The sequence below is a fragment of the Amblyomma americanum genome, chromosome 8, assembly GCF_052857255.1.
Source record: "Amblyomma americanum isolate KBUSLIRL-KWMA chromosome 8, ASM5285725v1, whole genome shotgun sequence".
NCBI lineage: Eukaryota > Metazoa > Arthropoda > Arachnida > Ixodida > Ixodidae > Amblyomma > Amblyomma americanum.
The window spans coordinates 126,052,705-126,080,468 of record NC_135504.1 but is presented as its reverse complement, the minus strand read 5'-3'; the positions used below and the strand labels follow the sequence as shown (position 1 = coordinate 126,080,468).

Below are 27,764 nucleotides of genomic sequence, written 5' to 3'. Positions count from 1 at the left end.
AAAAGATTGGTCAAGTATGTTATCGAGGAAACTGTTGGGAATAAAAATGCTACACTGGAGGGAAAAAAGCTTAATAATCAGGAACATACTCCAACGCAAAATATTATTGAAATAAAAGTAATAATTGGTTTGGGGGGAAAGGAAATGGCGCAGTATCTGTCTCATATATCGTTGGACACCTGAACCGCGCCGTAAGGGAAGGAATAAATGAGGGAGTGAAAGAAGAAAGAGGTGCCGTAGTGGAGGGCTCCGGAATAATTTCGACCGCCTGGGGATCTTTAACGTGCACTTTAATCGCACAAAGGCCTTTCATCACTTCAACAATTGAGACGATTGACACATGTGGCTCCTAGGGTACGTGACTATGAGCATCTAAACAAAACTAAGGCGCCCGTGTGCTGCGGGGTGTCAGTGCACGTTAAAGATCTCCAGGTGGTCTAAATTATTCCGGAGCCCTCCACTATGGCACCTCTTTCTTCTTTTCTTCTTTCGCTCCCTCCGTTATACCTTCCCTTATGGCGCGGTTTAGGTGTCCAACGATAAATGAGAAAGATACTGCGTCATTTCTTTTCCCGAAAAATCAATTATTATTATTATTATTATTATTATTATTATTATTATTATTATTATTATTATTATTATTATCAGGGTCTCAAAATGACGACGCTGCAGAAGACCAATCATGAATGTAGGTCTCCGTGCGCCGTGCAAACGCAGCTGCATTTCTATACGCTATTTTTGACCATTGTGCAGCCACCCGTCTTAGGTTTGATATGAATCACGACCAACTGGCGTAGATTCCTGCTTTGATTACACATAACAAAGAGCATGTATGCGCATACCACTTCAATGAGCTGCGCATTTACGTCCACGGGTGGCACTGTGTGGACGATCGCAAACCCATCGAAATCACTCCGGCTCCAGCTATCATTCTCCAGTCCTGTGTCAAGGTAAGTGTGGAGGCTGTCCCGGAATACCATCAATGGTGCGGCGCTCCTAGAAGAAAAGAAATACTACAGTCGACATATTTTCGGTCAGGCGACGAGGGGCGTAGCTGTTATACGGGATGACCAGTTAATAGTTTCTATCCATTAAGTAAACAAATACATTTCCTAAGCAACGAGACATTGATGCTACAGATACAATTCTTGTTAACTCTTGCTAAGCTCTGCCGAGTGCTGTGTGTGTCTTCGAGCTTCTGATATGTGTGTCCTTACAACGGCATACGCCTCCAGTTTAATGAAGCAGTTCCCTAATTCTTCGTAATTTTTCATCGGCGCATATGCACATATGACCAAGAATATTTCCACTAATTTACTGATCATCACAAAGTTTAAGCTACTACTTAGCGCCCTGTATTTGTGTGTCTCATAAAACCTTCCGTTGTTAACTGTCTCTACTAAGAGACCCATTGCTTGCTTTGCTGCTCCAGTTACATTAGGCCAATAAACAAAGAAATTTCGTGGTTGCTTGAACAGAAAAAATCGTGGGCACTTAAGTGTGCTTACGAGCGTGAATGCGAAAGCATGAAACTTTCTAGAACGCGTTTTTTTACACGGCGTCTGTAGGCATTGCATTTTTTCTGTTGCTTTAATTTTGTATTTTTTGTTTGTTTATCGGTTTTGTCTTTGGGTTTTTACAGTTTTTCCTTAATTTTTATCTTTAATTTTTAGTTTCTTGTCTTTATTTGCTTTTACCTTTTGTTCGCTTTGTTTTTTTTTGTAACTTTATTTTCATTGTTTTTTACTAATTATCAATCAATGGCAATTTAACTAATTACTAATCACCCATTACTAAGTAATATACGGGTTATAGCATGTGTGCCACTGATGACGTCATAGCGTGACAGATTTCGCGAACGGACGGACGGACGGACAACGATGAGCCATTAAAGGCTTTCGCCTTAGTATTTTCTTTATTACTTTTGAGCGAAGAACGTGGCTCCTCTTACCTCATGCGTGTATAAACAGCTCCCCACATGCCGATATACCAGGTGGCGTGTGAGAAACGCCCACGCGCTTCCGCAAAATTGTCTCTGATGCCTTCTTCAAGCTCCAGTGCTGCCTGGTAGTCCACGCTCGAGAGATTTTTAAATTCTGAAACGAATAAAACGTTTAAAAAAACTAGTTTTCATTTTTTTCGATATTCCGTCGGCGCTCCTTATGTCACAAAAGCAAAGTTGCGTTGGAAGCAAAAGTACACGCAGTTTTTTGGCCAGAAGGTTAAAGTTCGCAAATGCAGAGAAATGGCTGAAATTCTTAATAATGTATTTTCATTACTCTGCATTACGTTGAACAAAGCCAAAGAATGGCTACAAACGTGGCTTTATTCAACGCGTGGGCCGCCGTCAAGCTCAGAGGACAGGGGGACCAGCCAACAATGAAACAACGAAACACGCGCACGTTGTGCTTCCATATGTGAGGGGAACCAGCGAGGCATTCGCACGCGTTCTCGGAAAACATGGAATCCACGTGGCTCACAAATCTGTTTCGACAATAAGCCGTTTCTTACCACGACCGAAAGACCGCGTCACCAGAGGAAAACAACCGGGTGTCGTCTACAAAAACCCATGCTTAAAGTGTCCGGCTTCATACATCGGCGACAAAAGAGACCTCCACCAAAGAATAAGGCAACACAAAAATGACATCCGCCTAAAGAATTCAGAAACCAACCCCCTCGGCGAACACTGCGAGCGCGCCGACCACCGGATAGCCTTCGAGGTGGTGAGCGTCTTGGCCGTGGAACTCAAAGCTGAACAGCTTTGAACAGCAGGCGACATGTGGAGTCATGGCACATCCGGCTCACAAAGGAGGCGATGAATAGGACTCCAGAAACGCTCCCTTCCGCGTACGTTAGTGGACTGCGCCACGTGCTAACAAAGGGAGAGCGAAGGCGGCAACTCGCTGCTGCTGCTGCTGGCACACTTTAGTCACCCCTGAAGAAGGGGCCAAGCTGGTCCCGAAACGTTGGGTAAAGTTAAAATATTGATTGGCGTCAGTTTTCTCTCAACTATCTCAAGAAACCAACCAGACGGACTTCCATCGAGGATGTTTTCGTTCAAACTTGTATATATGCCTGCAGTGCTTAACGACATCACTTGGCTTGAAATGGCTGCAAGGCCTCAATACTTTGCTTGAAAACATGTTCGAGTTACTAAACGTCTTTATACTTTAGCGACATTGTAAGAGTAAGGTTGGCCGCTAAATAAGGGGGCCATAAATGCGATCAGCCCTGACTTCAACCCCAACGAGTTAACAGGTGCGCATTGGAATTAGGGGAAAACAAAATGTCCTACATAAAACGGCCAGATATATGAAAACTGCGAAAATTGGCCCTGACTGGTATGCTTGTCGCAATGGGAGATATTGATAAATATGCGTATAGTCACAGTTTAGGATAAGTAGATGCGTCACAGCTAATGGTTTGACAGTGATTATGGCATGCACTGTTGTAAGCAATTTTTAGAAAAATATGTTCAAAGCCGGTTTCCTGGTTTACTGAGTACAATTAGGACGTTAGCGCTCGGAGATAAGAAAAAGATTAACGTCTTCGCCTATTCAAGATCGAAGCATAAGGCTATCCAGTTCTGACGACTTAAGTTTTTTCGTTACTCCTGATTGCTTCAGGATGATGGCTAAAGGAAATCAGTGCGACCAAGAATTGGCATAGGTTAACGTCTTTTATTTCCAATAGCCTTACAAAAATTTCATTAGACAGTCTATAGGCTGCCCATAGACTTCTGTCTGTAAAGTCCATAGACTGTCTATAGACAAATTCTAGAGAATACTCTATAGGCAATACAAATCTCATAGACAATCTACAGACGATTTATGGCCATACACTTTTAGTAGACTTTTGTCTACACACAGTCTATAGACTATGAAAAGAGAAAGAGAAGTGTCTATAGAAAGGCAATAGAGCTGATATGATGTCTAGAGACTGTCTATAGACCATTTTTATAAGGATAATCAGCGTCCAAGGCCGGAAGCCTTCTGCACAATGTTACCTGCAACGTTTTTTTCAAAGGCGAACTCGCGCCCCTGGTTCGTTCCAAGGCTGAACATACGGATGAACACGTAGTCTGTGCACTGGATGTCTTTGCTCCACAGGGAGTCCCGCAAGTACTCGAATACGCAGACAAGTGTGTAGTTGCCTGCATGGTAAAGAAAGAATAATCGCGCGATAAGATATGCGCTTAAGAAAAAACGACCAAGATATAAAATCAGCGAAGTGCACAGAAAAAGGAACAAATATCAATACTAGGTAAAGCAGTTTTCAGCAGCGTTCACACTCTGGTGAGGCGAAGCGCAAAAGGCGCCCGTGTGATGTGCGATGTCAGTGCGCGTTGAAGATCGCCAGATGGTCGAAATTATTCCGGAGGCCTCCACTACGGCACCTCTTTCTTCCTTTCTTCTTTCACTCCCTCCTTTATTCCTTCTTTTCCGGCGTGGTTCAGGTGTCCGCCGATATGTGAGACAGATACTGTGCCATTTCCTTTCCCCCAAAACCAATTCAATTCAATTCAATCATCCTTACACTGTGCCTAGCGCAGCTGTAATAGGGAGATGATTCTAATAACGACACTTGCTCGTGAAGGACGGTGATGATGATGAAAAGAAGGTATTTGATAAGTTATTTTAATAAATTTACGTCTGCATAAGGTTTCGCAGCAGGTGAGGTCAGTTACGAAAGAGCTGGATGTTCTACAGAGGCAAAAGTACTGAATAAACGTAAACATGCCACGGGTTAGCCATATATGTACTGTCAGCGTCAAATAAAATGCAAAGAAACAGAAGCGGGAAAAAACTAATATTTGGTTGAGATGAAATACAATTCCATTCAGCACAATAAAACTTGGTCTTTACGCAACCATACAGATAAACAAGCAAGCTAGTAGTTGTCCTCCCATTGCTATGACTAACTTTCTTTCTTTTCTGTTAATTTGCTGTTTACGATGGAATGGTCTTGTTGGCGTTTGATTTGACTCTTATTGTAGATTTTAAGAACTCGGAAGTTAGATTAAAATCATTTACGCTACCGTAATGCATCATTGGAAATAAAAGACTGGACTAGTGCCCCTAGTCCAAGAAGGAACCTTCTGCGGCGAATACGTTCTAGAGTTTTTGTCAATAATATAGAAATGCTGCACTAGACCAAGACGTTGGCATTGGTGTGAAGTACGTGCCACAAAAAATAATGGAAGATTAACCAATAAATTACTAAGAATAAAATTGGTCGCTGACAGTTGTTAGAAACCGCTGTTCGAGTATGAGCCCATTCACATCATAGAATCAAAAATGCTGAAATGTAAGAAATAGCAAACACAATAGCCGTAAACAAATAAATATTTAAAACAATTTTAATGAGCATATGAAAAATTTGACATGCTTTAATTGCTCCACCCTGTTCAATAGAAGTGTGGGAGCAATGTGAAGAACACAAGGCATTACTATGCGAGCCAGAAATGCAACCAGATGTGCTCAGCAACACAAGGTTGTGGCCTATAAACCTTGTTGCGCCCAGGAACCCTTTTTTTCTGCGTAGAAGACTGTACGCTATTGGAATGGGTGCTTTCTTTGAAAGAATGGCCTAAGAAACCAAAGCAGTTACTTCATACCTGTTGTTTCTGAACTAGTCAAGAACTTAAAAATATATTATGATAGTTTGAAACGATATCTACTTTGCGCTATCTGAATCAATAAACGAGTTTACCATGGCGTTTGATGCGCCACCGTAAAATTTCGAATATTCATACAGACATGTAGTAAACGTGTAGAAAAAAACTATGCTGATGAAGAGTAAGAAATAAATTATGGCAGTGGGGCGACAGCCACAAAATAAAGAGTCTGTAGCCTCGCCGAGCGTTGCTAAAATCTTGGAAAGAAAAAAACTACATACACTGGATGAAAGGAACAAATCTAAGTTACTACATCAGAAGTGAAACAGGCTTTCAGAGAAGTCCACCAGGAATTGTTAGAAATAGTTTATGGGATGCAAAGCTGGCCTTTGAGGCAGAGTATGCTATTGCGGGAGAACATGAGAAGACATGTGAATCCCGTTAGCTAGTATGCTGTTCATTAAAAAACCTTTAACTACTACGGTTACGAGCCTGGTTGCAATTAGATATTTGTAGCCGGCGGTTAGTAACAACCGTATCAATTTGAGTAGAGCATGTTGTCTGATTAGATGGTGTAATGCTTCAGACATGGTAAATACTCCACAAAAAAAGACAAAAGAAGATATAAACTAGTTTCGTATCCTGTGTTGTGTGTGTTCTTTTAGCACCATGTACGCACTAACCTATGTAAGACAAAACGAAGTATAATCCCAGATAAAGCATAAGTAAATTTCGAGATATCCCTTGGTCGATGTATTTCGTGATTTAAAAAAATTGAGAGTGGCGGGCTGCTATCTCCAAAAGTGGCTGGTTAATTGCGTTCCTCTTGACTCAGGAAGGAGGCGTGCGTCAGATGAGAATGCGCTGAATATTCTGCAAGCATAAATTGCATACCCTCGTGCCTTTTCCTGAACAAAACTCCGGAATTTTATCAACTTTATATGTTCGCATAATTCAATTCTCTAATGGCTGAGCGCGACTTCCTTTGTTTATGCCGGTATCGGAACCCTGTTAAGAACAGAACGACCACTTGAAAACATATGAACAACAACTTTAAAACATATGAACAGTTTTGTCCACCCACCGTCGGTGCCAATTCAATAACTTTCTCGTGAGTGTACAAAAGTTCTATTAGCGCTTAGAAAGTTATCTTACGTACGGCTTGGTTTCTGGCCTGGTATAACTGAAAAATTAGATGAAATGCATGACAAGGATTATTTATAGGGCAGCGTAAAGACCAAAACTCTCCAATTAAAGAAACCCCCATATCCTCGGTATGCTTCAGTGCCTGTGGTCGCCAAGCTTAAGTATTAAAAAAAAACAAAATAAAACAAGCGTTGCGTAGTTGAGACGTGAGGCAAAGTATCACGTCGAAAGCTCTCGTATTGCGGCGTAAGAGTCCTGTCGGTTTTTGGAGTTAATGATCCACGTTATAAAGCCTTCTTTCTTTTAACCATAATTATCCATATTTTCACACCACGCGCGATGGAAACATTTCTGCTGTTTTGGCTTGTGAAATTAACGTTTGCAAAATTCGTTGCAATTTTTAACCTGCTCTAACCATCAAATTTCTACACTGCCAAAACGTTTACGAAATGCGTGTGTAATAGAAGGAAATTGCAAACGTCCTTATCCGAATAAACAAGCTCACATCTGATCCCGATTTCTTAAGGATTGGCGTCCATATGCTATCGTATTTTCTTGTTTAAAAATGTGGTGAAGAACATGCCAAGCTTTTTCATTCGGTATTTACCATAACTCCCAAACGTAAGATGATATTGCCATATAGCATCTTTACAGCTGCAAATAAGAAGAAAGTGAATTTAGAATTGGGCCTTGAAATTACTAAGTAAACAGTAAGACAGCTACGTGCATTCTTCCAATAATTCTCTCTGGGTCTTCGGTTAGAGAAAATCTGCCGCGGACCAAGTAAATACCGAACAAAAACGCTTTCCAAAAGATCGCAGCCAGAATTTATAGTCTGCAGATTATTGTCTCTAGCTTTAGTTTCACGGCACATGTTTGTGTCATACAGCCAAAGTCATAACCTTTCATTACGCATGCGTCAGCGGGTGCCTGTCCTTATGATTCAGTGAGCAGTTAGCAAGGCAGCCGCATCTATAAAAAAACATTTTACTAATAATAAACATCATATTAATTAACGATATTTATTCAATACTGAATGCTTTTCCTACTGCACTTGCTTACTTTACTGCCAAACTCACCGTGAGGCTGCGGCTTCTTGTCGATCTTATCTGTAACAAACATGCTGGTTAGAATGCGCGCTTGCCCTGCTGAGAACCTGTGTGCCTCGTATTACCCAGAATGCATCTGCCACGCTCCATCGGCTTAAGCTCGCGCTTTGTTTTCAATTTTTAGGTGAAAAAAAGTCAAAAACAGACGAGGGACAAGATGAGGAATTCACACCACAACGACGGGACTATCTGGATAGTCCAGATAGATTCACACCAAAACGACTTGATAGTCCAGTCATTGTGGCGAGAATTCCTCCTCGTGTCCCTCGTCTGTTTTTGACAAAAAAAACTGTCAAGAACAGAGGAGGGACAAGAGGAGGAATTCACACCACAACGACGGGACTATCTGGATAGTTCAGATAGATTCACACCACAACGACTTGATAGTCCAGTTGTTGTGGCGTGAATTCCCCCTCTTGTCCCTCGTCTGTTTTTGACTGTTTTTTTTCCTCCTAACTATGTACAAACTCACCCAGATTTCAACTCTTTTGCAAATCGTTTTCGATATTCTGACAACATCTGAAAAAAGACGAATTAAAAAACTCTAGTGGCGGAACTTGCAGCGTAACATCTGAAAACTTCGGACGATTGTCGCTCTTGACTCATACCTTACAAAAATGGTTTATATGCTGTCTATAGATTTCTTATAGACTGTATTGGCCTTCTGTAGATATCTTTTTTGTCTAATCATAATCTCTAGGCAGTCTATAGACAAAATTCTGCTAAAAGTATGACCATAAATCTATAGATTGTGTAAAGATTCTCTAAAGGCTTTGTATCGCCTGTAGACTGGTCCCTGGGATCTGTCTGTAGAATGTATATATAGACTTTATAGACAAAAGTCTATGGACAGTTCATAAACTGTCCAAGGAAATTTTTGTGAGGGATTGATGAACTGCGTTGCCTCTGCATGCATAGAATAAGGATTCGAGACGCTGCATTCGGCAAATGCAAAAGGAACACGCTGACGCTGAGCTACCTTCGCCATAACGCAGGGGGAACAACTATGCCGCTGCACTGCCCAGTGCAATGTTTCTGTACAGAGTGCTCTCTTTTCGCTGGTACCATAAAACTCACCGAATGATACCTAGCAGCTGTTCCTGCTCCTAGTCTATGTAAGAGCATTCTAATTCTGTTTTTAGTGCGCTAGCACTTATAGTGCCTTTCCCCGCATTTAGGCGTTGTGTGTTTGTGTGAAGCCTGTTTTGTGGCAGGCTGATCATCTCCCCATCGTGTATTGAGGCACACCTGGGTGGTAACCGAACCCAAGCAACCCAAGTCCCACCGATGGCAGCGCCTGCCATAGAAGGGCGGTGGCGCATCGCTTGACCGCTGCACCACTGCGACAGGAGTGATAGGAAGACTCCCAGGAATCTATAAATGTAGAGAATTACCAATTCTATGTACATGGTCATTAACGAATTTTTTCTAGTTTTTTTCTCTTTTCCCCTTTTCCTTCCTTTTTTCCGCTCTTTTTTGAGGTAGATATGTTGTACCCAAGCTTGTTGTACGCGAAAATACTGCTGTCAATGTATGCCTGGAGCACTGGGTGCTACTGCAAGATGTCTCAGGCAGCTTTTTTCCCAGTGTCTCCTCTTCTCACCGTAATGTTTGTTAGAGAAATAAACTTTCAATTCCAATTTCAATCTCTATCCGAACAACTGCCATTCGTGAATGCTGGATCTGAACACACTAACCGAATTGAAAACCAAACTCCTAACGCGTTTGTTTTGCAATTGACCTAACTAGGCAAATCGACCTTTTTTTTTACATGGGAGCCAACCAAAAATCTATGGTTGTGTTTGCGAACCCTTAAATTAAAAGAGCAAACGAAATGGCTCACGAGCAAAGATTCTGGATTCATGTATTCGCTGTGCTGCTGTGTGAGCGTGAATTTTCTGAACACCACCTATTTAAGTACCCGTGGCTATGGCCCGGACGGGACGTTGGCCAAGTAAGTCGCGCTCCTCCGAATGACGTCTATTTATGGGTCAGGCTGCGATAGTTTAATATTCTCGAAGCTTCGGTCTGAACTTTCCTTGCTACACTGACGAAACGAATATCTTCTCATGTGCAAAGTTTTTGGGCATTATTTTTGAATATTGGAAAACTGTAAATCACTGGTATAGAAATATATAAAGTAATGGTTCATTCTTCCGATAAGTAGCAAAATTTCTATTTTATAGCGTTTACATAGCTCGCATCGATCAGTTAAGATTGCCAGAAAAAAAAACAATGTGGAATGCTTTTGAGGGAAGTAAAAACTTTAATTTCAAAAGAATGCAAGCGTGCCGACAGAGAGATCTACGGATATATCGATTGTTACAGTAAAATCTTACAATATATGAAAAAAATAGCACTCATATATTCTTCCAAATTCAAAAATGCGTTTGTCCAGCATTGTTCGGTATGAAAATGACAAATATTCTACAAGGCCAGCTGCGGATCTCTAATTGCACAGAAGTACCTTACTGTTACGTTTAAAAATTTTCCTAAGAGCATAGTTAAACTGAGAAGCACAAAATTCGAGCAACAATTCTTCAGGCGTTCGTTATAAGCGGTATTACTGAGCGAAAAAGTGTTCTTCAAGACTTAAAACGTTTATTTTTAAATTATTACCGTCGGAAGCTGCAGAAAAAGCTTGTTTGTTTCTACAGCATTTCTGTCGCGCAGCTTTAGATTGACACAAGAACAGAGGCCACAAGAAGGCCATTATCTTCTATATGCGCTTACCACAATTCTTCCCAGGGCGTCCTGTTGTAGGGAAGCAACAAAGCAACATTGAACTTGGGATAACTCTGAGAAAAAAGGCAAAAATTTAAACAAGCCTGTAAGAAAACGCGCAAATCACGAATATAGGCAGTTCTTTTCGTTACTACTTCCTTGAACAAGCATTTTCTCGTGCCGCCATGCTGTGTTCATATTGTTACGGGGATGTTACGGCGGTAAGTCTATATTGGCGGCTGCTCTGAGATGGCCAGCACTCAGCTCAGAACCGAGCGCCCAGCTACCAACTGTCAACGTCGTCGTCGTTCAGCGCACCGCCACTTCTTCGTTCATGATTCGTCCACTTGTAACACTATCCCCCTCGGCTGAAGGCAACGTCCCGGTGCGTGTTAGGCGTGCGATGTCGATGGTGGGTGATAGGGCTTGAGGCGAGCTACATGAACGACTTCGAACTTCAGTGGAGCGGACGTCGACTTTGGGTGCAGCGGCGTGATTTCATACGTTACGTCGGTCACTGCCCGTGATACACGATAAAGACCTGTGTAGCGCGGCAGAAGTTTTTCACATAACCCCACACGACGGGATGGGAGCCACAGCAAGACGAGAGATCCGGCAGGGTATCGCACATCACGGTGCAGGCCATCGTAGCGGTGTTTTTGAGCCTCTTGGGAGGCGGAGAGCTTGTGTCGAGCAACCTGGCGGGCGGCGTCTGCTCGGGCGATAGCGTCACGCGCATATGTAGTGACAGGGCCAGCTGTGGGCAGCAGAGTGTCGAAGGGCAGTAAGGGGTCTCGTCCAAAGAGAAGATAGAAGGGCGAGTAACCAGCGGTATCATGGCGCGAAGAGTTGTAGGCGAAGGTGACAAAAGGCAAGCTTATGTTCCAGTCCCGGTGGTCGTCGGATACGTACATGGCGAGTATGTCTGTCACCGTGCGGTTGAGACGCTCCGTAAGGCCGTTCGTCTGAGGATGATAAGCAGTGGTGAACTTGTGACGAACGGAGCACGAACGAAGGATTTCGTCAACAACTCGGGAAAGGAAGCAGCGGCCACGGTCGGTAAGGAGTTGACGGGGAGCGCCATGGTGTAATATGACGTCGTGCAGAAGGAAGTCAGCGACGTCAGTGGCGCAGCTGGTTGGAATGGCGCGAGTGATCACGTACCGCGTGGCATAATCGGTGGCGACGGCAATCCACTTGTTCCCCGTGGAGGACTCCGGGAAGGGCCCAAGTAAATCTAGCCCAACACGAGAAAACGGGTCGGTCGGGATGGGGATCGGCTGCAGGTGTCCAGACGGCAGGACAGCGGGCTTCTTTCGGTGCTGACAGACGTCGCAAGCGGCGATGTAGCGTTGGACGGAGCGGTACAGACCAGGCCAGAAGAAACGCCGGCGCACGCGGTCGTACGTACGGGAGACACGAAGATGACCAGCCGTAGGTGCGTCATGCAGTTGTTCGAGGATAGTGGACCGTAGGTGGCGGGGAACAACGAGCAAGTGCTCAGCGCCATCAGGTCGCATGTTGCGGCGGTACAGCGTGTTCCCGTCCAGCAAAAACCGGGCCAGAGAAGTGTCGCGGCGGTCGGTGCTGAGGCGGTCGATGAGAGAGGTGAGGGTGGGATCCAAGCGCTGTTCGTCGGCAATGTGGGAGAGGTCTGAGATGGAGAGGACACAGGCATCCGACTCACAGTCTGTAGAAGGAGGATCGACGGGATAGCGGGACAGGCAGTCTGCATCTTGATGGAGGCGACCGGACTTGTGAACCACGGAAAAGGTGTATTCTTGCAATCGCAATGCCCACCGGCCAAGACGGCCAGTAGGGTCCTTGAGAGATGAGAGCCAACACAGGGCGTGGTGGTCGGTTATAACAGTGAATGGGCGGCCGAACAAGTATGTGCGGAATTTTCCAATGGCCCAAACAAGAGCCAGGCACTCGCGTTCTGTGATGGAGTAATTCTTCTCAGCGGAAGGAAGAGGATGGCTGGCGTACGCAATCACGCAGTGCTGGCCGCGTTGTCGCTGAGCAAGGATGGCGCCAATTCCGTGACCACTGGCATCGGTGCGAAGTTCAGTCGGGGCAGACGGGTTGAAATGGGCCAATACAGGAGGGTTGGTGAGGACGGCGATAAGGCTGGAGAATGCAGTAGCCTGCTCTGGGCCCCAGGAAAAAGGAACGCCTTTCTGCAACAGATTGGTGAGAGGGCGAGCGACGGCTGCGAAGTTCGGGACGAACCGACGAAAGTAGGAACAGAGACCGATGAAGCTGCGGACACCACTGGGCGAGCGTGGACAGGGAAAAGCACTGACGGCACGAACTTTATCAGGGTCAGGTTGTATGCCACTCGCATTCACCAAATGGCCGAGGACTTTGAGTTCGCGGCGGCCGAAAGTACATTTTTTTGAGTTGAGTTGAAGACCTGCGCGGCGGAAAAGTGCCAAGATGGACGAAAGGCGAAGCAGGTGGGTTTCAAAAGAGGGCGAGAAAACACTTACATCATCTAAGTAACAAAGGCAGGTCGTCCACTTGAAGCCCCGGAGTAACGAGTCCATCATCCGTTCAAATGTGGCAGGGGCGTTACAAAGGCCGAAGGGCATGACCTTAAAATGGTAAAGGCCATCAGGGGTGACGAAAGCTGTTTTCTCGCGGTCTCTTGCGTCAACAGATATTTGCCAATACCCGCTACGAAGGTCGATGGAAGGAAAGTAGCGGGCGCCATGTAAACAGTCCAGGGCATCATCTATGCGCGGAAGGGGATAGACGTCTTTTTTCGTGACCTTGTTGAGATGACGATAGTCGACGCAAAACCGCCAAGTTTGGTCTTTCTTTTTCACGAGCACGACAGGAGATGCCCAAGGGCTGCTTGAAGGCTCGATGATATCGTTGGCCAACATCTTGTCCACCTCCCGCTGGATGATCTGGCGCTCTGGTAGCGACACACGATAAGGCCCCCGGTGTATAGGTCTGGCATCGCCGGTGTCAATGCGGTGAGTCACTACCGATGTTTGACCCAGAGGAGCAGAAGCGAAGTCAAAAATGTCGGAGTAGGACACCAAAAGGTTGTGAAGATCCTGTGCATGCTCGGGGCTCAGGTCAGAAGCAATCATCGCAGAAATAGATTGCGGAACGTTGGCCGGGGTGTCGGCCGCTTGAGAGACAGTAGAAGGCGGCCCAGGTGAGAGAGCAGTGACGGTACAGTCGGTGAGAGAAGACAAAGTAGCAAGCGATATGCCTGCAGGAAGAACTTGTGGTGACAAGCTGAAGTTGAGGACAGGAAGGGAGGTGCTATTCTTGGTGACGGTCACGATGAGGTGCGGAAGAACAACATTGCGGGAGAGAACGACATCGGCGAGTGGACAGGCAAGATAATCCCCATCAGGAACCGCAGGAAATGGGGACATAGGCAGATAAACGGCAGAGTCGGGGGGCAGGCGAGCGTACTCGGTGGAGCGAAGGCGGGGCGTGGAGCTTGAGGGTGTGTCGGCTGAGCTGAGAGGCAGGTCCAATCGTAGAAGGCCGCTGGAGCAGTCGATAAGGGCAGAGTGAGCGGTCAGAAAGTCTAGACCAAGGATCACATTGTGAGGGCAGTGTTCGAGGACGGTGAACAAAACTGGGATGTGACGATCGGCAAGAGTGACGCGGGCAGTGCACAGGCCAGTGACGGCAGCAGTGCTGCCATCGGCAACGCGAACGGTGGGCGAAGCGGCAGGGGTCTGAACTTTTTTGAGGCGACGGCAAAAGGATGAGCTAAGAACCGAGACTTGGGCACCAGTGTCAATGAGGGCAGAAACAGGAACACCGTCCACAAAAACGTCGAGCAGATTACAGGGCGAAGGCTGGGTCAGTAGAGGATTTTCAGGTCGGGGCACCAATGCAGCATCACCTCCGGGAGCTGCACTGGCTAGTTTCCCGCGAAGCGGCCTGCAGAGGACGGTGAGTAACTGCGGTGCGGAAGAGGTGAGCGGGAACGGTGGGCTGTCGGGGAGGGAGAGCGGCTGGTTCTACGAGGAGGCGGTGTGGACTCGGCGCTGGGTGGGTCATTCCGAGGCGTGAAGCGACGGGGTCCATAGTCATAACGGCGGTCGATGTAGGGCAAAGGTCGGGGAGGTGCGGACCAACGGCTGCGGCAGTGGCGGGAGATGTGGCCTACGCGCGAGCACGTAAAGCAGATCGGCCGGTCGTCAGGGGTACGCCACTCATCCGGATTGCGATACCTTGTGTAACTTGGGACGAAGGTGTTGCGGGCCGTAGCAGTAGCGACCACCGGAAGAGATGGGGCTCGCTCTCCGAGGTTCGACGGGACGATGGCTGGAGGGCATGCCCAAGTTGGCGACCTCCTGGCAGACGACAGCTTGAATAAGGGATATTGTGGCCAGGGTGTTGTCCGACAAGGGCGCGTTGGGCGTAACAGGAGCCAGCGCCTCCAGTTCACGGCGCACGATGCGAGTCACGTTGTCGGGGTTGGAAGGCTGCCTTAGTGTCGGCAGATCCTCGCACGTGGAACTGGCAGCTGTGTTAGGCAGGCGGTCGAAGCGGTGTGCAATGCGCCGGTGCTTGGCCTGCTCGAAGCGTCTACACACCTGCAGAACGGAGTCAACCGTAGAGCAGTCCCGGCATAGAAGAAGGTGGAAGGCGTCGTCGGCAATGCCTTTAAGAATGTGGCCTACCTTATCGTCTTCGGTCATGTTGGGATCGACCTTTCGGCACAGTGCCAAGACGTCTTGAATGTATGTAATATATGATTCAGTGGCCGTTTGGGCGCGAGCTGCAAGGTCTTTTTTGGCAGCAAGCTGACGGCCAACTGGTTTCCCAAACAGGCCGCGGAGCTTTTGCTTGCAGGCATCCCACGTGGCAATCTCTTCTTCGTGGGTTTCGAACCAGACGCGTGCGGTGCCGGCGAGATAAAATATTACATTGGCCAGCATCAGCGGGGCGTCCTACCTGTTGTGCTGGCTAACACGTTCATAAAGTGAGAGCCAGTCCTCGACGTCCACGCCATCTGTACCGCAGAATGTGCCCGGGTCGCGAGGGTGGGCTACGACGACAGTTGGCGTGGCAGGCGCAGACGGAGGGGCCGGGTCGGTAGTCATCTCGCCGGTTCGGCCCGTCGGCTTGTCGGGTCGTCGGCATGTCGGCTCGAACCCGCGACCTCCACCAAAAGATGTTACGGGGATGTTACGGCGGTAAGTCTATATTGGCGGCTGCTCTGAGATGGCCAGCACTCAGCTCAGAACCGAGCGCCCAGCTACCAACTGTCAACGTCGTCGTCGTTCAGCGCACCGCCACTTCTTCGTTCATGATTCGTCCACTTGTAAAAATATTTTTGCTCCGGGGAACAAAGTGCTTCACACTGCCACCAGGATATTGCCGGCCGCTTGCCGTTGACCTTTGCCAAATCCCTAATGTCACGGAGAACACATGGGGCATGGCTAAATGGAGTAGTTGCGATAGAGGCCTTTGACCTCCAGTGGGCGTAGTAATGTTTATGATAATGAACGTCATGGAGCCTAGCGTCTTAGGCGCAGTCAGTGAAGTGGCGTGCCCGACTTCCAGCAGGTGATGAATTCTGAAGCGAAAGCTTCACTACGCTAGGTGAGCCACGCTTCGCGCGGCACTAAACATTTGACCTTCACCGAGTTAGAGGTCATGCACGGCTATAAGTCGCACCACAGCTAAGCCCTCCAGCCTAACCTTGTGGGCCATATTGGTGTCACACAACAGGGTCACGACCATTGAACTTTGACGTTTGGGTGATCTTTCAGTATTGTGTTAGCGAAATGGTTTGGTTTATGGAAGTTTAACGTCCCAAAGCGACTCAGGCTGTGAGAGACGCCGTAGTGAAGGGGGATCATGTGATTAGTCATGCCATGTGATGATTAGTCATGTGATTAGTCAGGGTCATGTGATCAATTAATGTACATATCTACAAAAATTTTCACGATGAACACCAAATCGCGAAGGTGTGTAGCCTTAACATAATACAGAGGCTACCAGAAATCATGTCGTTAAAACACAGCTGAAAAATGCCCTAAAATAAGTGCCAATTGTGCCCGACATCAGATTGCTCTTAAGCTTACAATCTACGGCTACGTTGATCGGTGCTAGGTGCTCAACGAAAAGAAGTTTAAAGGCTGTTCATGTATTCTTCCCGGGTTTCAGCGTCCCCTGCATGTGAAGGGGGTTGTAGTCGGACAACAGAATTTTCTCTGGTCTGCAGTTTTTGCGGGATAAGTACAATGTCAAGTAAATATTCCACGTGACGAATATTTCGTGTGGACACCAACCACAGGATCTCCGGCCAGGGAATGTGGTTTTTACACATGGTGCTGTCAAAAAAATAAGCTGCCATCTTTGATTTTTCTCCAGCCTTTCGCTCCAGTGCGTTCATGACGACGACAATGGCACAGTAATAGCCCCTAAAAATATATATTATTCCCTCTACTCTCTTGCCACGTACTAACGTATGGGGACAAGCCATATTCGGTTGTGATTTAATTGCTTTTTTTTTTCTTGCCACAAAGTTGAAAACTCAGGAAAGCACTCCAAGTCTCTGCTTGAATTACAGCGTCCAACTCATCCACCAACTCCCGAGTTGTATATTTTGGTTTTGTCATATGTTCAATGGCTTTTCGTGCGACATAACAGAGGAGTACACCTAAATGAATAGAATGCCCACTCAATGGCATTGCTTCCCCAGGTATCCATAATATTCAAATTTCAGCGGGTTGTGGCCTTCGCCCATATTCTTTTTCTCGAAACTTTAACAGGAAAACCATTGCTTAGCGTGAATGTGTGCTTATAACAGATGCATTGTAAAGTACTACACATACCTAAAAGTGCTCCGATCAAACCAATGATTACAATCACCAGAAGAAAGGCGACGACAAGGAAGACAAGTCGGTTGGCGGAACCGGAGATTTGCTTCACGGTTGACCTGCAAAGCAATGGCAGTGCGCACTCACTGCACTCAGAGCATTGACAAATGTAATGTACATAACTTGCTGCCGTCACACGCTTAGGAACACCTCTCGGACCCTCAATGAGTGGCTTGGCAGGAGTTATACGTAGTTATAATGAAAGGCGCGTTCTGAACAGATCTTAAAATGGCCAGAGGCGTTGACGCTGTAGTGAGAAAAGGAATTAAGGATGGAATGAAAGTGATGGAGATTTAAAGAAACGCATGCAGCGCTTACACCTTTTCTCAATCAATTTCTTGACTCACGTAGCGGCCATAAAAGTACTGAATTACTCTATATATGCATTTCTTCAGAATCGTGTGCGATATATCTCCACACAGCGTTTCTGTATAACTACGATTAATTAAGGGACGCGATGATGTGCTGTGGTGTTTAATCCTACTGAAGAAATATTCAAAGTCGTGTTCTCCAACTACCGAACAAACTGACTAATGGCATGTTATATGGAGCAATCAAAAGGTGCATGTCAGGGCGATAACTGCTCGCAACTTTTGAATAAGGGTGTAGACCTGGCACCAAACGCACTACTCCCATAAACCGCGGAGAAAAAAAACCTGACGTGTGCCCTCACGCACTTGTACAAAATAGGGCATTCTTTCACCAGGAAGACGCGCAGCTGTTACTCCATTGGGCGCTGGAGTAAGATGGCATGCATGGATATTCTGAATATGCTGATAAAATTGCTTCAAAATTGCCAGCGATGATAGAGACAGATGTCGCTACACAATAACGCTAAAATGTTTGCCGGGAGCGCGACAGAAAACAAACGATCAAAATTCTGACGTCCGACTGGCTTAGGCTAAGCTGAAAGCGGCATGGTCGTTGCGCAAAATTATCTGTAATGAGCAAAGAACAGCATCTATAGGCCTGGTTGTAGTGCAGCTGTGCTGGAGTAGTAAATGCAGTAGTAGGAGTTGTGGTAAACAACTGGGGGTGGGGAAACCCGACTAAAGAGGAACAAAGGACGCGATGCGGAAGGATATGGCAGGTAGATTCGAAACTAACGTGACCAGGCGTTGCGTTTTGCTAGGTATTTGTCAGACCACTACTGGTCAGCGAGCACCTGCCCCCTTGTGACCAGGCATCAATGCTTCATCATGAAATTTAGTTATGACCGTTACATACAAAAAGGCAGCCATAGGCATGTTGGTCCTTGAAACACAGAGATGTCCTCTACAACCGAGACTTTGCGGCTGTGTCGGTCATTTTTTTTTCTTCAAATAAGCAAGCAAAAAATTCACAGGATAGTGACGACTATGTAACGCGAGATTCAGTGAAAGCTGTGCGGGCATTTAGTTTTGGCAGGCGACTGTTCCAAACAGAGCCACCCGTAGGCTAATGCGACTCACGTTGGCCGTGACAGAAGGTGACCTCAGACGAGACACAACCAGACGCACATCATTAATAAAGGCCTTAAAACATCCTACGTGGTGCCATGCGGGATGATAACCATACTAGAGTTGCAATGGTAACCGGCGGGTGTGTTACCATGGTTACCATGGTAACGCACCTACCGCTTACGCCGGACGACTACGACGCTCAAGCCAGGGACGAACGCCTAACAGCAGTCGCTGTAAAAACTAGACGGTATAGCAGGAGTAGCGAGAAATTAGGTGCATGTTAAAGTTGCGACACTTACTCTGGTCTGTCCGCCGAAAGCACATCAACGGTAGTCTTTCCACCGGATTTTTCAGCCTCGGTCTTCTCAACTGGCTTATCCGTCGAAAACATTTCCACAGTCGCCGCCCCGCTTGGCTTATCAGCAGGGAAGACACCACCCTCAATTTCTTCAATTGGATTCTCCGCCGAAAGCACACCGGCCTCAATCTTCTCAGCTGGCTTCTCCAGCGAGGTCACATCCACGCTAACTACCTCGCTTGTTATATGCGGCGAAGGCACCTCGGTGCTTGTCTTCCTACTTGGTTCATCCACCGTAGGCATGTCTATGCTGACCGTGCCACCCGGGTGTTCCTCCGGAACCACAGCGACAAAGGGCTCTTCACATGAAAGACACGCGAAGCAGCGTTATCGACATCACATGAACGAGAAGACAGTGCAAACGAAGATCTACGCAGCTTACCGTCTGTAGTTTTTGCCTTCGTCGCTTCGATCGGCGCTGGCGCCTTTTTCGAGCCAAACCAGCGAGAAAAGAATCCTGGTTTGCGTGGTGGAGCCGCCCTGCGATTACACACATTTTATTCATATGTATATATTGATCACTGTTAAGCTTTCATGATTCTGATATTTTCTCTGCTGTATGGCGGATTGTCGAATAACTATTACTCTGTCATGCAGTAGTATTTATACATAACATAAGTCGCCGCGGTGGCTCAGTGGTTATGGTATTCGGCTGCTGACCCGGTGGACGCGGGCTCGACCTTGGCCGCAGCGGTCGAGTTTTGGTAGAGACGAAATGCTAGATGCAGGTGACTGCGCGAGGACAGTGCACGTTAAGGAATCCCAGGTGGTTGAAATTTCCGGAGGCCTCCACTGCGGCATTCCTCGGAGCCAGAGTTGCCTGTGTGCATCAGACCCCAGAAACCTAAACACGAACCTAACAGCATTATTTTATGGACTGTGCCACGAACCTACATAACATTATGTTAGGACCAGTTCCCACAAAATAGTAATCTCACCTTTGAATAGACGGCCATGTGTACTGTACTCAGCCTCTAGCTGCTGCCTGACCTGTTACGGAGCCTTCCCGAATAACCTGCCCACCATTTTTCTCTTTTCATCGAAGACTTCCATCTCCTAATATGTGCATTTTTATTAATTTTTATAGTAGGCGCATTGTTCGGTAAATTATATATAATTGGTTTTCTGGGGAAAGGAAATGCCGCAGTATCTCTCTCATATATCGTTAGACAAATTAATCGCGCCGTAAGGGAAGGGATAAAGGAGGGAGTGAAAGAAGAAAGGAAGAAGGGGGTGCCGTATCGGAGGGCTCCGGAATAATTTAGAGCACCTGGGGATCTTTAACGTGCACTGACATCCCAATATGATTTCGTTCGAGTGTGGGCACTAAAGTGTCCCTTTCGAGAATGTCTTTTTTCTCCACTGTCGTGAAGCATATTGTTGCCATAATCATATTTCAATCTGTTTAGTTTATTTGACGAAAGGCAATTAGGGGTGGTAACTATCATCAGGCGTGTCAATCGAGTCGTCATTCGCCGTCAGTCGTGAACATCTGCGCCGGTCGGCCAATGACACAAGGGCTCAAGCCGCGTCTGTGCGACCAGGTTGCATCACCTTTTTCCACCCAAAATGAACGCATACCAACTCGCCCAACTTTCCATTCTACTGCATCATAGTCATATTTCTGTCTAGACCTGCATGACGTCTGCACTAACGCCCTACGTCAAGGGGAGCAGCGACCAGTGACAGAGCTAGGATTAAACGCAGTGGAAGGAAAAAGGATCGTTACAGAATATGGCCCAAAATCCTTACCACAGAGCTCGAGAAAACTTGCATCTGAAGCGAATCTCAAACGCAGCAACGAAAATAGGGTTGTTTTGCATGGATGAAACTTACTCCGGCTTATCCACCGGTGGCACATCGACGGTGATCTTTACACTTCCTTTTTCCTCGTAAGGCACAACAGCGGTGCTGGTGGCAGCTGCTTGATCTGCCGGAGGGACCACGTCGGGAGCCTTGCCACCTGCCTTTTCGTCAGTGGGCATGTCAGCCGCGGTGGTCTCGCCTGGCTTTTCTGCCGTCGGCGATACAACGGCATCCTTCTCGCCTGAAAAATGAGTCGGCGTTAACGCCGCATAGCTGCACTGCAAGAAGGGAAACCTAACCAACTAACATAACCGACTAACATAACGAAAACGTCGACTAACATAACCATAGTCGACTAACATAACCAAAACGTGCTCCTAACCTCTGAAAAATATTCGTGCGGAACCAGATAAGCGTGAGACGAAGAAATGCAGTAAAAACAAAATGTTTGCCCGAAATACGTTTGGTCAATAACGTACCCACCATTTCTGGACAAAAACAATTTTGAGCGAGAAACCGTTTTTGAGGGCATTTTTTTCCATATAATGTAAGATTTCACTGTGACAATCAATATAGCCACAAATCACATGACGGCAGCCTTGTATGTTTTTTCTATTCACGTTTTTACTATCGTCAAAAGCGTTCCCCATTGGTTTTTTATGGCAGCCTGAACTGTTCGATGCTGTCTATGGAAACTTTTTAAAAGAAAGATTTTGCTACATATCAGAAGAACGGACCATTGCCTTCAATATTACCGTGAAAGTATCTTACAAGTTTCCAATTTTCAAAATTTTTCCTCGAGAAAGCTGGACTTGTTTTCGATCGTGGCGCCGCCAAATTTGTCTTTTATCCCCCCCCCCCCCCCTTTCTAATGCTGTCATTCGTCATTTCATTTTTCCTTTTTTGTTCTTTCTGAGCTGGTGTCAAACCGCGCATGCCAAAGATCACACGGACTCGCATTCTCGCTACCTTTTCAGTAAATTAGTGCACGGGAACTTTGCGCGCTCTTTTGCTTACAAGGGGGTTACGCGCCTATATATCATAGCGCACGAAGCATGGCATTGTACCAGAACTGAGGATTGGGCCAGTTGTGGTGATAAATCGTATTAAAAACCAGCGCTTACGAAGACGGACAGAGGGTGGGTGGTTGCGGTGCATCTGTGTTTAACAAGATGCCTTTGCGCGCGCGAGTGTAAGCGTATGAAATGACTGCTTACTTTCGAATAAAATTCAGTAGTAAGTTCAGCACCTTCGATTCATCTCGTCTCGTCCTCTGTCTGCGTTCGCAAGCGCTGGTTTTTAATACGATGGATGGTATTGTACACCCAACCCAAGCGCGTCGTTAAGGTTAGGCCCATGAAGGTAAAATCAAGAGCATAACTGGAACGCTTAGCACTATTCGGCGCAGGCTCTCCTTCATTACTGAGGCTAGCAGGAACACCAAGCTTCCCGCGCTTATGCAGGGCGGGAAAATCTCCTCTTCCACTCCAAAACTGCCCAGTTGATGAAGTTGTCTGGGCATTGCGACGGTGTTCTGAGTTATTTTGGGATTCCACGGCACTAGACAAGTGAAAAAAACCACAAAAACCTTGTTATCTCTCTCCAAGCTAATCGTGGAGGACGAAACTTACAGGAAATGTTTTCCTCGCTGTACAGACAGTTCCGCCGCGTCATTAGCAACTTTTGTAAGGTTGCGGTTTTGCGCGGCAGCTTCGTCTAGAAGGCTTCATTTAATTCAGTCAGGATAATATAGTCATGGCTGCAGCAGCTCCTTGTGGGTTGCTCCCATATTAGCTTTAGTTTCACAGTAATATTGCTCATGTAATTTTTCCTCCGCAAACATTGTTATTGTGAAAAGTGCAGCTTGCCTTCTCTGGTCTTGGGCTTAGTATCTTGCGGCAACACAGGCGGCGGCTTCGGTTTCCAGCACCTGCTGAAGCATCCCGCGATTCCACTTGGTGCAGCAGCCCTGGAGTTATAAAGAGAATGTTTTGTCTTAATTTTGGGTCCGACAAACTGTTTATCAAATTCATAATTTTGTTAAATGGTGCACCCGAATGGTTGTCATCAGTAGCAGCACCAGAGACAAGTTCGCATCCTGTGGAAGACCTCTACCAGTGGCCTCTATTCATTCCTGTCTTGCGCCAATCGCCTTGTCGTGGCTTATTTCCTAACCTTATCACCGAGTGTCGCTCTGGACCACCATGTTGGCATTTCCTTCGCTTAAAGCGCATTCTACTGATTTAGCAAGCCTTCGTGAAGCTCTTCTCTGCATTGTATCTTCCATAAAGTCAATTTTGTTGTAATTTCTGCTGCAATATAGCTTTCTCTTTAATCCACGTTACTCTACTTTTGCGTCTTAACATTACTTCTATCCATCCTATTTTCATAAATTGCTTGGCTGTGCTCTTCTTCTAGCCATTTTCTTTTACTCTCAGTTTTGCTACCATAATTGAGCGCTTGAAACATGAAATAGTCCTCACAGAATATTTGTAAACGGTTGTCCACAAGTTCCGCTTACGAAGAACTTCATGATATAACTGAACACTTTTTAATAAATTTGAGCTTGTCGCATGATGGCCTTAGTTGCCTATGTGCCATAAAGCCCAACACAACACAACAATTTTTAATAAGCGCTGTCACTTTGTGTTCGAATCCACTGTAGACATGTGGATAGAACCCAAACGTCTGTAGAGTAATCGCAAAAAGTAGATGTCAGCTGACAAAAGATTGGCGAAAGAAATTCCGCGTACGTCAGTAGCGAAAGTGCCTGAAAAATAGTTTTATTTTTTGAAGCTCGCAGTGCAATTTGTCGTGCAGTTGACGGGGTGCGGAATTAAGTTCCATACATGGTATCTCTTATTGCATATACAGTGGTTTTATCCGTGTTTGGTACGTATTCAGGCATCTTCTTAATCAAGTAAATTTTAATGTGGGTTCACGTCTCGGAGTTTAATTTGTCTTGTTGTTCGCGAATAACGAGGTGTACTATCGCAGCGGCGTTGAAGGGCTGCAGCGTGCTGCGGTTCTCAGCAGTAACCAAACAAAGGCACCGAATAAGCGTCAGTGCAATGAAAGCCGTAAATTTTGCAATGCTATATCTAAACTCCGAGCCATTGTAATTTAAGTTGGTACCCTTGTTTCAAGTAGTGTAAACAATATCCTGTAGGTTGCAGAAAAATGCAGATGAACAATTTTCGTCAAATTATCAGCGCAAAGTGTCCGTTCGAATTAAGATATGCACCAAAGAATATAACAGCGATGTTTCATGAAAATTGTTACATGTGCTGGTGCAAAACCTAGTGAAGTTCAGCGTAGAATGAAAGGTGGGTTTGGTGATATATGCTTCATTCATCGGGGAGTGAAGAAGCGGTGTAAAAAATTGCTGGCGGTTAAACATTGCTAGGCAGAAAAATGCGAAAGCACAGTTTTCTGCAGGTGGACACCACAGCCGCGTACTTGAAAGCGCTATTGAGGTGTCCACTGACCCAGCGGGGTCAGTTATGCGTTTCTTCAGCTTTTTCACCGCCAATGCCAATTTAACCAAGGAACGACTGCAGCCTATGCTCTAGTGCTGCGTTTCTGCAGCAATGTTTTCAATGCCAACGCGCGTTGCTCTAGTGCCGTGTTTCTGCCACAGCGTTGTCCACACCAACGCATGTCTCTGTCACTACCGCCACATAGCTCCAAGCGCGAATATTAGTTTGGTAGTAGTATTAGTTGATGAAGATGGCGGTGTGCAATGCACAGCGCAAGAATGTGTTGCGGTTTAACACGATGTGTGGTCGGCTGCGGCGGTAGCCTCGTGCTCTCGCGCAGTGGACAGTGTAGCTGATCTTCTCTCAGCGCCGCGGGTTCAAATCCCAGTCGCGGATGCTTGTTTGATTTATTTTTATTTGCTTACTGTACTTGGAACAAACCTACCAACATCGCAAGCTCGCTTGGCACAAACTTACAACCATCGCAGACCCACAAACATCGCAAGATCTTTCTTGAAGGTATACCCATCGCAATAGTGCTTTTGCACTAAAGGTTTACAACGATGTGACATCTTCGAAAAATAAACGCCGATGATTATGAAGGAAAAACGCTGCATTCTGGGACAGCAGTTTGGGGGTATCCTTGACACTGAGCAAGAGTAGAACTGAAATATATGCCACTGTCATCCGCAGTAAAATATACTGTCACGCAATAAAATATACCTCGCCAGAGTTAAGCACTTCCAGTTGTAACGCCGGAGCGCATCACAGCCGTCTAAGCGTTACCGGGAAAAAAAAATCACCGTCTGACTACGGCACACGTATATGCAACTGGGCACTTAGTCATGGTTCAGAACTTTATATCTTCCATAATGTGCTCCAATTAAAACACGCTACATCTCTCATGGTGAGTTCCAATTTCAGAAACTGCTGGCAAGATGGGTACCACGGCTGTTGACGGCTGAGCTGAAAGACCTACTTGGAGACGTCTTTGAAAAATATGTAAAGAGTTTTGGACGAGATGGCGACGATTAACTTACTACACTTGCAAATGGTGGTGAAACACAGCTCCATTACTGAATCCCCTCCAAAAAGTGGACGTGAATGTGCGCCTTTTTCGCCCCGAAAACCAAGGATGGTTCAGGCTCAGATAACCTAGCGAACGGTTCTTGCTGGCATGAGGCAGCGCTACAATACCTTTAAACCTCCAGTGCAGGAAAACTATACCGATTTTAGAACCACGTCGGTAGTAGATGGACACATCTTTCAGAGCTTCTGTTTACCACTTTATTTTCTTTACATTATATCATATTGTAATGATTCTAGAAACACTGCTAGCTTGGCAATATTCCTATATTAGTGAATTTCGTCCTTAGTGCCAATTATCCAATGTAGTACCATATCAAACTCAAAACGGACCGTATTGTTTGAAACTGAAGTGCATGTTGTCACCTGGAGCCTGCAGTCACCGCATTTCCTCTCGGCCTAAATAACCATAGCTTAGATGCCAGAAAAACTAGTCGCGTAAAGTATTTAGCGCAGAAAAAAACCCTGTCCTTTGAAGGAAAATCATGTTATTTCACGTATTCTAACACACTTTACACTTAATTCGCATTGGTAGAATGTGTAATAAACCTACTAACGCTGACTTTCATACAACTGGGATTTCGTGACAATATGGCTTAAGTAGTTCTGTACTGGAATAAGAAAAGGCTAACACCATCACGAGTCTCCTAAAAATGCTGCAAGTGCTTCTGATCAGAAAACCATGCCCCGTAAGTTTGGTTTTAGCGGCACTCTTAAAAAAAAGTTATGATGCAGGATATTAATGTTTTACAGAAATTAAAATAAAGGCGTAGGACTTTGTGCCCCACAAAACGAACGGGAAAACTAAAGAGTATGTGCAGCCCCTGTACTTACTCTGGCTTTACCGCTGTAGGCGCCACTGAGAGAATCTTCTCACCTGAAGTACAAATGAAGCAGTTAGTAGCCAGACACAAACGTCCCACTCACTTTCCGGCTGCAGCTTTGCGGTGCATTCATTTTTTTTATTTTATACAAACAGGTAATGCTTGGAGCAGCATTGTTATACGTGCTAGTGCATTCTATATGCTTTCAGAGCATGAATCGTGATGAGAAGGTTGCTTAATTAGGGAACGATAGTTTTTATTTTTACTCACATTCTATGCAACAAAACAATGCGAATTCCCGATCTTGTTCCACAGCGATGTTCACACTAGGTATTATAAAAAAATGTGCAAAACTTTGGTGTACCGTGTAGAATCCTCAAAACATTCGACTATTCCTCGGAACGAGGAAGCCTGAAAGATCAAATAAAAACCCGGAACAAACTCTCGAGAGACTGCAGAAGCAACGAGCGTGTGTTTTCCTGCTTCTTCGGGTGTCCTGCTTCAGTGCCTTTCGTGTCGGCCGCACATATTTCAAAACGATCAGCTCAAGCTCCAGCACTTGAATTTGCGGAATCTCAGCGTACTCTACAAAAGGATACTATACCTCTCGAAACCTACATGGCTATGCCGAAATATATTTGAGATAAAAAGAGCGAGGGGCAGGGATTTTCAGCACGCCGCCTCATAGACTCGAGCGACCAGCGGTCTCTAAAGTAGAAGGCAACATTGTTTGATCGAAAGAGCTAAACTTCTTGAATTCTTCTCACTTTGTTTTTCTGCAGAAGAAACACCACCGCCATCCTTCCCGCCTGCCTTGTCCTCCAATGGGACCTCGGGGGTATTCCTTCCACCTGAAAGATAGGTGCATTGTCGTTTCGGTTATCGAAGAAACTGGACAAGTTTTACTTAGTTTCTGCCCTCATACCCACGCGAGCTAAACCACTAAACTCAATGAAAAAATTGGACAGTGCTCAAGCTTCCTAGATTTAATTAAAAAAAAGAGGCCATGAAGCAGAAGCTGTTGTCACACCCAGAAATTCTGGACAGAAGCATTTTTGAGCGTTAAACCATTTATGGACGCAATTTTTTGTGATGTTGTGAAATTTCAATATAACAATGAACATATCTGCATGTCACTTGACGGCAGTCTTAATTTTTTTTTCTATTAACGTTTCTGCTATCGTCAAAAGCGTTCCCTATTGGTTTTCTATGGGAGTCTTAACTGTTCGATGCGACCGATGGAATCATTTGAAATGTAAGATTTTGTTACATATCAGAAGAATGGACCATTACCTTCAATA

At 45.8% G+C, this 27,764-nt stretch overlaps 1 protein-coding gene and 1 long non-coding RNA gene across 2 annotated transcripts in view; both read right to left on the bottom strand.

The window, feature by feature from the left end:
* The window catches only part of LOC144102750 (uncharacterized), a 33,060-nt gene extending 11,807 nt beyond the window's left edge, over nucleotides 1-21,253 (bottom strand). Inside the window, exons 1-10 of the mRNA XM_077635931.1 lie at nucleotides 21,105-21,253; nucleotides 19,651-19,748; nucleotides 19,210-19,567; nucleotides 17,424-17,527; nucleotides 10,606-10,626; nucleotides 7,843-7,872; nucleotides 6,777-6,800; nucleotides 4,007-4,153; nucleotides 1,952-2,096; nucleotides 843-996 (exon numbers count right to left, since the gene is read on the bottom strand). Of these exons, the coding sequence (XP_077492057.1) occupies nucleotides 843-996; nucleotides 1,952-2,096; nucleotides 4,007-4,153; nucleotides 6,777-6,800; nucleotides 7,843-7,872; nucleotides 10,606-10,626; nucleotides 17,424-17,527; nucleotides 19,210-19,567; nucleotides 19,651-19,748; nucleotides 21,105-21,253 (1,230 nt within the window). The remainder of the gene's footprint in view (nucleotides 1-842; nucleotides 997-1,951; nucleotides 2,097-4,006; nucleotides 4,154-6,776; nucleotides 6,801-7,842; nucleotides 7,873-10,605; nucleotides 10,627-17,423; nucleotides 17,528-19,209; nucleotides 19,568-19,650; nucleotides 19,749-21,104) is intronic.
* Nucleotides 21,254-22,952: 1,699 nt separating this feature from the next.
* On the bottom strand, nucleotides 22,953-27,306 carry LOC144100683 (uncharacterized). The gene is made up of 3 exons (XR_013307799.1): nucleotides 27,231-27,306; nucleotides 26,474-26,516; nucleotides 22,953-23,043 (listed from the first exon to the last, which is right to left on the bottom strand). It is a non-coding gene; the product is annotated as an uncharacterized LOC144100683 (long non-coding RNA).
* Nucleotides 27,307-27,764: the final 458 nt, after the last annotated feature.